At 42.2% G+C, this 12,415-nt stretch overlaps 1 protein-coding gene across 1 annotated transcript in view; it reads left to right on the top strand.

The window, feature by feature from the left end:
- The window catches only part of svep1 (sushi, von Willebrand factor type A, EGF and pentraxin domain containing 1), a gene marked incomplete at its 5' end in the record, with an annotated part of 67,628 nt that overhangs the window by 24,912 nt on the left and 30,301 nt on the right, over positions 1-12,415 (top strand). The window contains 5 exons of the mRNA XM_026154511.1: positions 954-1,133; positions 3,942-4,136; positions 9,254-9,372; positions 9,735-9,864; positions 11,010-11,117. Coding sequence (XP_026010296.1) covers positions 954-1,133; positions 3,942-4,136; positions 9,254-9,372; positions 9,735-9,864; positions 11,010-11,117 — 732 coding nt within the window. The remainder of the gene's footprint in view (positions 1-953; positions 1,134-3,941; positions 4,137-9,253; positions 9,373-9,734; positions 9,865-11,009; positions 11,118-12,415) is intronic.

The raw sequence follows: 12,415 nt of genomic DNA on the forward strand, positions 1-12,415 counted from the left end.
ATCATATGTGTTTAGACTGAAAGAGGAATCAACGTTTACTGGGAGACTACTGCTTTTCTGCCAGGCCAGATGTTGAGAGGAAGAAAGGTAGGGGAGGATTCAATTAAAGAGAGGTTGCTCATGGATGAAGAAAGAGGATGAAGATTGCGCGGAAGGAAGCAGAACGGAAAGAAAGCTGAGAAGAGAGAGCTAAGGTCAAAGGATTAATGAGGAAAGTGCCAGTTTTAACAGAAAGGCAGCAGCGGCAGCAGCGTGACTCATACAAATACCAAGACACTGAATACTAAAGGGTGTGTGTTGAAGATTTATAGTATGTGGCTTTGGGTATATGTTTCCTATGTGTGTGTGCATATGTCTGCTTGTATGTGTTACTCTGAGTCTAGTCTTTACCACATACTGTTGGACCTCCCAGCTAGTTAAGCCCTGGGGGAGACGGGGGGGTCTACTCTGAACTGCCTGTCTGTCTATGGATGGTGATGAGAAATAACACACTACACACCCTTTTCTAGACCTCAGCATAACTCAGAACAGACACACACACAACAGGATTTTCTTTGTTTATTTCATTCGGGACTTTCACACTTTGGGTTAAATCATAGGTCACAGTTTATAGCAAACACATACTGCTGTACACCCCTGCAGTTTACTCCTCCTCTGCACGTTGTGGGTGTTTAACAGTTACAGCAAACAAAATAATCAAATATTTTGTGTTTAAGTTATCTTGAAATGTACAGTTTGTCACTGTTTGTCATTATTCGAGGCCACACTTCCTATTTTTCTGAACCTTTTGTTCCCTCTGTGTCTCAACAGGAAATTAAATAGATAGAAGTGGCAAAATAAACCCAAGCAACAGAAGATACAGATCCAGCTGAATATGATAATAAATAAAGCAGACTTTGTTTTTCTGTTTTGTTGGTTTGGGTTCTTCTGTTTATTTTCTCCTATCTTTGCAGTACGCTCCTGCCCGCACCTGTCCCTGCCCCAGCACGGCTTCCTGAGTTGCAGCAACAGCTTTGGCTCCTACAGGGTGGTGTGTCAGGTGGGCTGTGATCGGGGCTACAGATTAGAGGGAGACTCCGAACTCACCTGCCAGGCAAACTACCAATGGAGTGGGCCCCAACCTCGGTGTGTGGGTAAGCTTTCACTCCACTGTCAGCCACTATCTCACACCGTATCCTAGTAAGATGGAGAAACTCGGCTTCGTGCTGTCATGGGTTTAATTTGCTATATCAGTGGCTTTTCTAAACCTCATATCTGAAAGCAACATATGATTACAAAACATGACTCCAACATTCACTGCAAGAATAAAAAAAGAAAAATGCCCCACAGCTGGTTGTGATGATGCATTGAGAGTTTTTGAACCTTTGGCTTTACTGATTCATCTGCCAGCATCTTGTTTTTTCGGTGCTGTAGCGCTACATTTCCAGCTGAAACTTGCAGTATACTGTTAATGTTATCAAGTGTGGTCGAGAGGTCTGGTTCAGTGAAATCAAGTGACTTTTAACCCATTTAAAAAGTCTTGCAAATAATTAGGTTAACTGTTAACAGGTCAGTAATGTGACTGGATATTACAAACAACATCTTAGAGAAGGAAATATTCAAAAGAACTGTGTTTACAAATGGTGGAATAATTTCAGAATAATATTCATTAGCGTAAATCTTTGAAGACTTTTAATCACTGGCAGTACAAACAATACAAATACACTAAAGATCAAAAGTTGTCACATCTTAAAATGGAAATAAAACTCTTTGCATTCAGTTTTTATTTTACGCATCGTCCCAACTTTATCAGAGCTGGGCTTGTAAATAAATAGTGTCAAAATCCAATAACAGCTAAAGCATTGATTTGGGCACCGAGAGAAGTAACGGAGGCAAAAAGTGAAGCCAAAAGTTCATGTAGCTGAACAATAGAGAGCTTTGAACACAAATACAATTTTTAAATCAGCTCTACGTGTTACAGGTAGCTAAAAATGTACGATTTATGTTCTTTGAGTTATTATTTGGATTTTTTAGCTTTAATTGAACAGTAGCGTGAGAGTGCTGGAAATGATATGCAGGGATTGGTCTGGGATGGACTCAAACCCGAGTTCCTACATTAGCCTTCAGCATGTAGGAGCGGCCTTGTGTTGGCTTTTCTATCCACCACTTACAAGTCAAACAGCCTGAAAGCGCTCAGATTAGCTGAGGTGACAGCTAGTTGTAAACTTTAGGTCTAATTACATTTTAAGCTGGTGAGTTATAGAAATTAAACTCCTCCCCAGCTGCCACGAAGAGTCAATTTGTATTATTATCAGGGTGTAAACCTGCGTATTTGTGATGGACACACGAGGAACTGTTTTTTTGTGCACTTTTTTTGTTGGCTTAATTTTTCAGCCATGGATGTTGCTGCTTAGACATAACCTGCTGCCTGTTCAGTTATTTTTGTGTGCTCAAGTGTGGTTTTGTTTTTGGCACCAAACTGTTTTATTCCAGGACTTTAACAAAGTGGCACATTCTGTATTTTCCCCATTTTGGGCTAAAAATAATTCATTCCCAGTTTAATAACCCTCGTCACATCGTATCCAAGAGAATTCATCTATTACAGCGACATCTTGACTTGTCTTCAGTCAAAGTCTTAGTATTCCTTCATCTGTGGAGTTAAATCCGATTTATTCATGCAGTTATTGAATTAGCATTGTTTTCCATAATAAATCTTCCCAGCCTTGCTTTCACTCAGATACACAGCAGTCCTCTCTGACAGTAAATATGTCTTGCAGCATGACTATCATTCAACTGAGCGCTCGCATGATTTGTTTTGCTTCTGCTTACTGAAACGTGTCTGGCTGAAAAAACACAAAGACAATCTATCAAACAAATGGCCCCGATCTGGGTTCCTATGAAAAAACGGTGTAGTTTACAAGCGTATGTAAACACGCATATACAGCGGTTAAACATATGGGGCGTGTTTGCGCAGAGACCCGCCATGGCACAAGACACATCTGCTTTCTCACAGCAAAGCTACAGTTACCACATATACACAACACAAAATTACCCACACACTCCAAAACTGATAGTTAAGTCAAAATAGTCGCACACACTAGTGCCCACCACAGAGAGCACCCAGGTCATGCACACGAACACACAAAAAAGGGACAGTGTGAGAGCGTTTAGCCACAAATCTCCGGCCGGTGCTGACTCACTTCCAACCAACCAGCTAGATGCACTATTTAAAAACGCCTGAGCCATCTGCTACCAAAAAACTCTCTCCATTCCTTTATCAATAACTCCAATCTCTGCACTGAGTGAGCCGCTGCTTGTTTGTTTGGCCACCTCTGCATTTTCCTGCAGACTTTAGCACAACTAAGAGGACTCTGCGGGCTGCCGTTGGTTTGTTTCTGTGTTTGCTTGCTCTGTGGTGAAAGAGGATCAGCTCGGCTGCCCTGAGAGGATGCTGAGATAGATTTTTTTTTTTCATCCGATTGTAATCCCCGATGTCGAATATCCCTCGGAGTGAGCTTTCCCTGCAAAGCAGCTACAGCTAGAGCCAATGAAACTGAGATTTGGCGAGGGAGAGAATGAAAACGATCTATCCGTCATCAAGAAAAAAGCCACACTGGCCTCCAGAAATGCTTGAAAGGCCTCCTGTGTACGAGCCCTGCGGTCAGCGCTTTCTTAAGTTGATTTCCGACCAAATGTTTGTCGTTTCCGTGCCAGTTTTTGATACACAGCGGCCGAGAATAGCTTTATTGTTGCCGTTTATGGTGGAGCCAGCTCAGAGGAAGATTTTATCACATTCGGTTAACACACAGGAAACACGGTCGAGATCTTCCAACTCTATTTTTTTTTCCACTCTTTTGTTCAGTGTTTTCCCAGTTTTATCTTTATAAGGAAATCTTTTCAGCTACTTTTAATAACAAACAAGAGACAGATTGATAATCTGTCTCTTGATCTTTCCCACCCAGAGGTGCGTTGCCCTCCCATCGTGACTCTGAAGAACATCTTTCTGTCCCCTCCTGCTTGTGGGAGAAGAGCAGTGTCTCCAGGCTTTTTTTGCCTCCTCAACTGTCGTCCAGGTTACAGTCTCCAGGGGAACAGGAAGGCGGTGTGCCTGAGCTCCGGGAACTGGACAGCCAATGTCTATAAAGCTGTCTGCACAGGTAACTGTGTGTGTGCGTGTGTGTGTGTGTGTGTATGTGTGTGTGTGTGTGTGTGTGTGTGTGTGTGTGTGTGTGTGTGTGTGTGTGTGTGTCTTTTCCTAAAGAGGGAATCTATCTTTCCTTTCTGCAGGACTACGGTCAGGGCAGCGGTCAAAGCTGCAGTGGCTGTAAATTGTCTCTACAGTTGTAACAAGGAAGTAAAAAATACAGAGGCCAAGACCCCTCTGCTTGAAGCTCTGGAGGCTGAATGATGGAGTTTACAGTTAGGTTTGATCATTTTGTTTCTCCACATGACTTTGGAGTAGAAGAAGGGCCTGTATGCTCAGGTCCAGAAGTATTTTTGGAATTTTGCCACCACAGTGCAGTCAAGATATCAAACAATCAAGATGCGATTGACGTGCAGACTTTAGGGCTTAAAAAAAAGTGTTTGTTTTGGATTTGTTCTTTTTAAGGATTTTTTTATACACAGTCCCCCATTTTCACAGGCTAAAAAGTAATTGGACAATTGGCCAGGTTAGGTCTGCTCCCTCATTAATCCAGGACAATCTAAGCACATAATAAACTTAGATTCCTACTTCACTAGAACTCTCAATGAGGTGTGAAAAATGGAGGCGAAGTCCAGATACTTATAGACCTGACTATGTAAAGGAGTCGTTTTGAAAATACAGACATTTCCTGTCTTTCTAAGATGCAGAAGGATCACGTCGGTACACCAAAATGTGGTCAAAAAGTTCTGCATCTCTGCCAATTAAAATGTAAAAAAACACATCTGATTTAAATTTAGCCTATGTATGCTTCAGAGTTATCACTTTTGTACCACTTTAACTGTTTGTGATTCCTGCTTGGATCACTTGTGCATTCCTGATTCTTGCAGGATCTCCTGCTGTCAAATGATATGATGAGAAGGGCAGGTGAGAACTGAAGAGTGTATTTCTGTGGTTGAAGAATTCCTGCATTATAGATAGACAGCTTCAGTTGTTTTTTCCCTGAAGAAATTGTATTGTAGGTCTAGACCCAGCTATCATAACCAGTGAAACTTCAGGCAGTTTGACAGAGAAGTTACTTGTTGCTAACTCTGCAAAGATAAAATCCCAGATGCCAAAGTGCAATTTGTCAGAACAGAAATCCCTTGAAGCTAAGCTGGAAGCAGTCCAGAGGCACACAAAGAGAAGACCTTGAAGGTGAGATTGCCCAGATTTAAATAAGCTAAGGTTCCTAGTTATGTCAGGATGGGAATCTGGCATAAACATTTGCCGAATCAAATATGCAAAGCCATCTGCTGTGATGACCCTTTGTGAATATGGGAGCTGAAATAAGCTTCATTGCTAGGGTAGCAGAACTATGGGGATCCATTTTGTCATTTTGTGTGTGGTTAAAATTAGCAGGTGATTATTTAGCCATAAAGTTGGGAAGAAGAGGAAAGCACTTTGCATTTCTCCCTCCAATACTGAGTAATACACAAACACCCCCGAGGCCTCATGATTAAGATTTCTGTTTAAGACCATTTCATTCCTGTGAAAAACAAGATACAGCATTATTAGAAACTTGACTTGAAATCACTGCCGCATCTGACTGCCAACCTTTTTTTTAGTAGTTTTGCGTGTCGTATGTGATAAATGCGGTCAAAAGTTGATTTTATATGGCATGAATGGGTGGGAGCTTTTAACAGGGAGCTGTATTTGCAGTTCAGAAATAGAAGTGCTGTTAAGAGTGAAACATGAAGATAGAGAATAAATGGAGAAAGAGGATGATATGAAAAGAAAAACAAGAGGAAACTTGGAGTGAGAATTTTTCCATTCTGTTATTTTTTCTCTGCTCTTCCAAAGGCGAGTATGAAGCTAATCTCCCCCCCTTAAAGCAGACCTCGGGTCACTAACTCAAACCATACTGTGTCCGAGCTTTCGAGTCTATCCCCTCAGCTCAGACTGGGCTCTGGAGATCATTATAACAGACTGCAGTACTCCAGATGCCTTGCAGGTGAAACAGGTGGTGCAGAACTGCTCTCTGTCCCCCCACCCCACCCCAAATGTCCTCAGTACCCTCATTTCCTCATGGAGAAAGTTTGCTAATGAAGGAACTTGTGTCATTAAGGAGAGGAAGAGGTGCCATAAAGATGAAAACGAGGGGAGAGGTAAGGCGGACGGGGAGGTGAGAGGGGAAGATGAGTCATCTGTAGGTGTTTTAAAATTACATGGCAGAGAGAAGATGAGTTTTTCTGATACTGTCAGACACAAATGGGCTGGAGGGAGGAGAAAAAAGATATATAAAAAAAAAAGAAAATGTAAATTAGCTGGAAAGAATCAAGAAGGAGAGCTGCAATATGGGCGGCACATAACGAGCGCGAGAAAAGTTGTCACAAAGATGAGAGTGTTCGACTAAAGCTTCTGGCCTTCCCCTCCCCTCACTTCATGTTGATGACACCCAGAGTGAAATATGTTTCCCTTGTTATAAAGATGAAAGGATTCGATCTGAGCTCAAGTGTGTTAGTGTTTAACGGAGACGGATGCCTAAGTGGATGGGTCATCGGGTCCAGATGGGAGCAGCTCTGTTGCATAACGCAACAGGCATGACCACCGCCGATCGATGGGAGAAATCAGCTCTTGGAGGCTGAGCTTGTTTCCTGCAGGCTTGAACTGCGTTCAGCTGAACTGTGCTGGCTTCTCATTATTACACCATGCTGTATGGAGAATGAGACAAAGGAAGAAAATGTTTCATGCAAGGGTCACGGTGGCTCCGACAGCCAAGCAGGTGGACTGCTGAAGGTTTTTTCCAAATAAAGCTAAACTTCGTCCTGACAGTGCCTAGCTGTTTCCTGCTGGAACAATGAGAGGTTTTGTGCATTATCTAAGTGAAAAGACTATTATAATCGAAGTAAAAGCGTTGAACTTTGTGCAGATAGCTTTTAAAAGCTAGGTTTGTCAAATGTTTGACAGACACTTGATATGAGGTTTATTTATTTTTGATAAATTATTGAACCTTAGTAAACACCAGCTCTATGTGGCACAGACATTTGAGTCGTAGTTGTGTGGCACTGTCTTCACAAGTAGTCGTCCAGGCTGCTGGAGCTGCTTTTTACCAGTGGATTTACAAACCAACATAACTCTAGCTAATTTGCTCAGAGAGGGCTATAATTATCTTGGAATTGTCTTTTTTTCCCTTCAAACAATCAAAGTACAAACAGATTGAGTAGAGAAAACAAAAAGAATTGGCCAGCAGTTGGAAATTTTCTTTATTGATTTAGTTAACTTTTATAACCAAAAGCTGGTTTTGTTCAAAGCCTTTCTGACTTTTATCTACCTCTGCACTATGAGGTGTTTGGAGAGTGCTACAATACTCACATAAACAACAAATCATACGAGCTTAGAGTGCTAAACAAAAACATACTTTTTTTTCCTTGGCTCTCTTCATAGAGTTGTAAAAACATATAAGCAATTCACTCTGTCACAATATCAGATTACTGCTACAGGATTCATGATCAGAATCAGCTTCATTGGCCACATATGTGTAGCATACAAACAAAGAATTGGGCTTTCTTTGTTCTCAATTTACATAACCGAATAGACAATATGTGTGGCATATTTGTATTTATAGGTGCAGCGGTGCAAATATGTTGGAATAAATACCAACAGGTGAAGTGAATAACACTGATTATCTCTCCATCATGGCACCTGTTAGTGATATATATTAGGGGGCAAGTGTACATTTTGTTGTCGAAGTTGATGTGTTAGAAGCAGGAAAAAAGGGCAACCGTAAGGGTTTGATTGAGTTTTGCAAAGACCAAATTGTGATGGCTAGATAACTGGTTCAGAGCATCTACAAAACGGCATCTCTCTGGGGTGTTCCTGGTCGGCACTGATCAGCAACAGAAGTGTTCCAAGGGAGGAACAGTGGTAAACCTGTGCCAGGATCATGTGCAGCCAAGGCTCATTGGTTTACATTGAGTAAAGGCTGGCCCGTGTGGTCTGATCCAGCAGACGAGCTACTGTAGCTCACATAGCTGGAATTGTTCAATGTGGTTCAAATTGACAGGTGTCAGAATACACAGAGCATCAGAACCAGACCATAGAAGAATGGGAGAAGATCTAGTCTAATGATGAAGCATTGTTGCAGACCATGCACACCCTTCCATAGAAACAGTACTCCTTGATGGCTCTTTCAGTAGGATAATCTGTCCTGCCACAAAGCAAAAATGGTTCAGAAACATTTTGAGGAGCACAACAAGTTTGAGGTGTTGGCTTGGCCTCCAAATTCCTTAGATCTCAGCCCAACCAAGCATCTGTGGGATGGGCTGGACAAACACGTTCGATCCACCTCACAACTTACAGGACTTAAAGGATATGCTGGTAACATCTTGGTGCCAGATACTACAGCACACCTTCAGCAGTCTAGTGGAGTCCATACCTCGACAGGTCAGGGCTGTTGTGGTAGCAAATGGAGGACCTGGTGGTCATACTATTGTACCTAATCACAAACATCTGGTAAGAATTTCATGTCAACAGCACCTTTAGCCAATTTACTTAAAAATTGTACGTATTTGGGGTCAGTAGCAGGTATGTTGGTGGACGTTGAAGTGTAAGTAACAGGATAACAGTGTTTTGCAGGTGCAGGTAGTTGTCAGTAGGCTGGAGTCTTAATCAGGCAGTTCGAGGAGGTGAAACGTTCATATTTAGATACCACTGTTATTATCAATCAATACCTCTAGACTGCAATACCTCTAACAAAGAACTAACAGCGATTTCATTTGAGCTTGATGCATGTTGATGTGCTGGGAGTGACGAAGGGAGTGTTGAGCTGGAGTAAAAGCAAGAAAGAGTGCTTTTTATTCCGTGTCTTTACTTGGACTGCACAGAATCTAAGAGCGAGGTCTAGTGGTGCTGGAGCACGAGCAGTGGTGCTGTCTCACTCTCTCTTTGATTGCTTATCAACAATGACAAACTGCCTTGTTATGTTTTAAGCTGTTGGGGGCAATATGACATCACACGCCTGCTCTATCAGCGATAATGAGGAGCAGGTTGAGGTCAATGTCTGCGGGTTATGATGAAGGAACATCTGCAATAGTTGAATCCAATTTCATTCTCTTCTTCTTCTCCACCTTTTTTGTCCCTCTGTCTTGTTAGATACTGAGCCACCGTGGCTACAGTGCCCCGACAACATTGTTGCAGGGACAGTTGAGCGCCGCGGCACGGCCATCGTCAGCTGGAACGTCCCAAATGCCACGGACAACTCTAAAGAAGAGGTTAGATATTTGAGTAAAAAACAGTCAAATTAGATGCTACTTAATTCTAGAATAGCTTGATAATTATGGGGTAATGGTTTCCCGCCCTTGGTATCAAAAGTTTGTTGTATCCACAATAAACCTGTAACATATGATAAGAGGGCACAAGCATGAGCTAAAGTACAGTATTTATTGCATACATGGCATGTGACATTCTGTGGTTTACTTTATGTGGTAGGATAGATTACATGGCTGTTTTGTAAAATTCTCAATTAATTTGCACAAAAGTAAATCTCTTCTAATTTATTCAGCTTTCAGCTTCCTGCTTTGAAAGCAGTTTGACTCTCTTCTTCTTCACATTTTGTTGTCTCTCACTCCTCCAGGTGGTGGTCCAGGCGAAGCCAGTCTATAGTCTTCCACAGCTTTTCCCCATTGGCAAGGAAACCATCACATACTTTGCTACAGACCGCTCTGGAAATCAGGCCAACTGCTCCTTTACAGTCACCGTCATCGGTGAGCTCATCCTTCTGGGGACCACATAAAACCAAACAATGGATGCTGCATGTGGCCTGTGGCAGATTACAGAGAGCGAGGGGGGGGCAGAGAATTCGGTCACACAGCGTTTATGTTGTGTTTGGACAACTGCTCCTGTCCTATACAGAATCAAATAAATGATAAAAAGTGCCTTTTTTTAGTAAGCAGAGTTTGCATGCTCCGTGCTCGTGTGGTTGTCTCCGGGTACTCAGACTTCCTCCCGCAGTCCAAATACATGTGTGTTAGTTTAACTGGTGATTGTAAACTGGTCGTGCTGTAGGTGTGAATGGTTGTCTATAAAAAGTGAATATGATTGGCAACTTCAAGCAACTATGGACGAAATAACTACTGGCAACATGAAGTGGGCGGGCTGACATATGACCTGATAGTAAACGCATTAGAGGGTCCCTAAGTTGTGACTCCATAAAGTTGCAAAAGGCTCAAGTTCCCAGATGACTCTGAGTGAGATAAGTGGAAGAAGAAAGATGGATAATTAGTGGATAAATATGCTGATACAGTGGGACGTAGTTTGTAAAAAGGGTAAAGACAGTGAGTGTCTTTTAAGGTCCAAACTCGTCACCTCTCAGTGGGGACACTTTACCGCCAGTTTGTTACTGGATTGCTGCAGTTTGTTTCAGTGATTTCACCGAAGCACTTTCAGAGATTTTAATTGACTAACTTAGCAGTAAGTTCTGCTCCAGCAGGTGCCAAACACTGTTTGCTGTTGAGAGTGAATAACAGGGGTGTCCCATGTCAGCCACCCAGTAATCACTGCAGTCGGGGGAAAAACCCCAAGCATGGTAGCTGTGAACATTTCCATATGTTATTATGTTGGTGGAAAGTTGTGGGTTTTTTATTAGAGACATGTGTTCAACTCGTGCCCTCTGACACTCTCTGCTGCTGCTGCATCGAGAAAGTCAGATGACAGAGTCGCACTCGGCTCCCCAACGTTTTTTTTTCCTCACTTTATCGTCTGTTCAGCTCTTTGTTTGCTATAAATGCCTTTGTACCTAAATATTATTGAGTTTGCGGCCTGATTTAGTCTATTTATAGTGACTGGCGTTCAGAAATGTGACTTTAACAAGTTTTCTCTGTCTGTGCGCTTACTTTCTGTCTGCCTCCAGATACAGAGCCCCCGGTCATCGACAGGTGCAGGTCACCGCCCGCGATCCAGGCCACGAACGCAGAGACGGCGGTGGACTGGGAAGTCCCGCAGTTTTCCGACAACTCAGGTATGTCTGGTCGCTCCTTCTTTAGACCGTTTATTCTTTTGCAGCTCTGTTCCACTCTGCTCCACCCACTGTCTCAGTCGATGATGACTAAACAGGATCTTTTCCTCTGGGAGATTGGAAAAAGAAGGTTCTGCGAATAACGGTGAAGGACACTGGACATAGAGGACCAACTGTAAGTGGGTGCATGGACGCCTCATTAGCGCGTCTGTGTTTAGAGAGAGAACGGGCCTAGCGGACAAATGAAGCTGTTACAGCGTCTGCGAATATCATTAATGCGAAAACAGATGGAGGCAGTGGAGAGAAGCAGGTGTTATTGCTATGAAAAAAGTTCTTCTGTGGGAATGCGTGCTCATTCCACCCATTTTTCACACAGTCTGGATAATTGTGCGAGCAAATGCAGTACTCGAGTCAAATGCTTTGGACTGTCAGTTCATTATGTTTGTGGGTTTTTTTGTTTTTTTTAATCAGAGTGATTGCAGTTGTTATGTTAAGACATTAATCACTGTCTAGGTGAAGCTGACGCTCTAGCAGTACACCCACTAGAAAAATATCTGTTTAATTTACAGCATAAGGACTTCACCTAAGTGACAGTTCTTAGAAGTGTTGTTCATTGGCATAAAAAAAGTAAAGTTGTGCGGTGATTGTGGTTCTGTGGTGACTCGAGACTAATCACTCACATTTCATGGAGCTGCTCTTAACCGATTCCTCTCTAAGACAGTGTAAATGTAAACCTAGAAAACATTATGGAATACGATTGCAAGAAAAATGTTCTGTATTTTTGCATAAATATGACCTTGAACATTTACACAAGTGCAAAAAGTAGAGACAGAGAGCCCAATTACGTAAATGTAAATATTATACTGGGATGTGTGGGGTTTTCCTTGGCTCAGAATGACTCTTTAGGGGGAAAGTATGCACGTAAGCATGATTGGTTTGCACATAGCTAGGCAAAGATTCTTAATTACATTAGTTAACAGAAGAGTTTTGTTATTTTTGGCTATTTTATAAAGAAAAACATCTGAGCTTTTCGGGGGGTTTTCTCGAAACTGAAAAGTGTCAGGCCTAAAATAAATTATCCACAGCAGGTGAACTATAGGAAATAGGAAGAATTTCAGTAAAAACCTGACCCAGGATCTGACAGGCACATCTGGACCTTCAGTTGATCCATCTACTGTTCACTGAAGCCTCATCAGAAATGGTCTCAGTCGAATTGTGGGTGTCATGAAGCCGTTTTTAAGGAAGGGCAACCTTGAGAAAAGGCTATGAGGTTTCAGGAGCCAGTTTTCTATCCCCTTTTG

This window comes from Astatotilapia calliptera, chromosome 3 (genome assembly GCF_900246225.1).
Source record: "Astatotilapia calliptera chromosome 3, fAstCal1.2, whole genome shotgun sequence".
In the NCBI taxonomy this organism is placed as follows: domain Eukaryota; kingdom Metazoa; phylum Chordata; class Actinopteri; order Cichliformes; family Cichlidae; genus Astatotilapia; species Astatotilapia calliptera.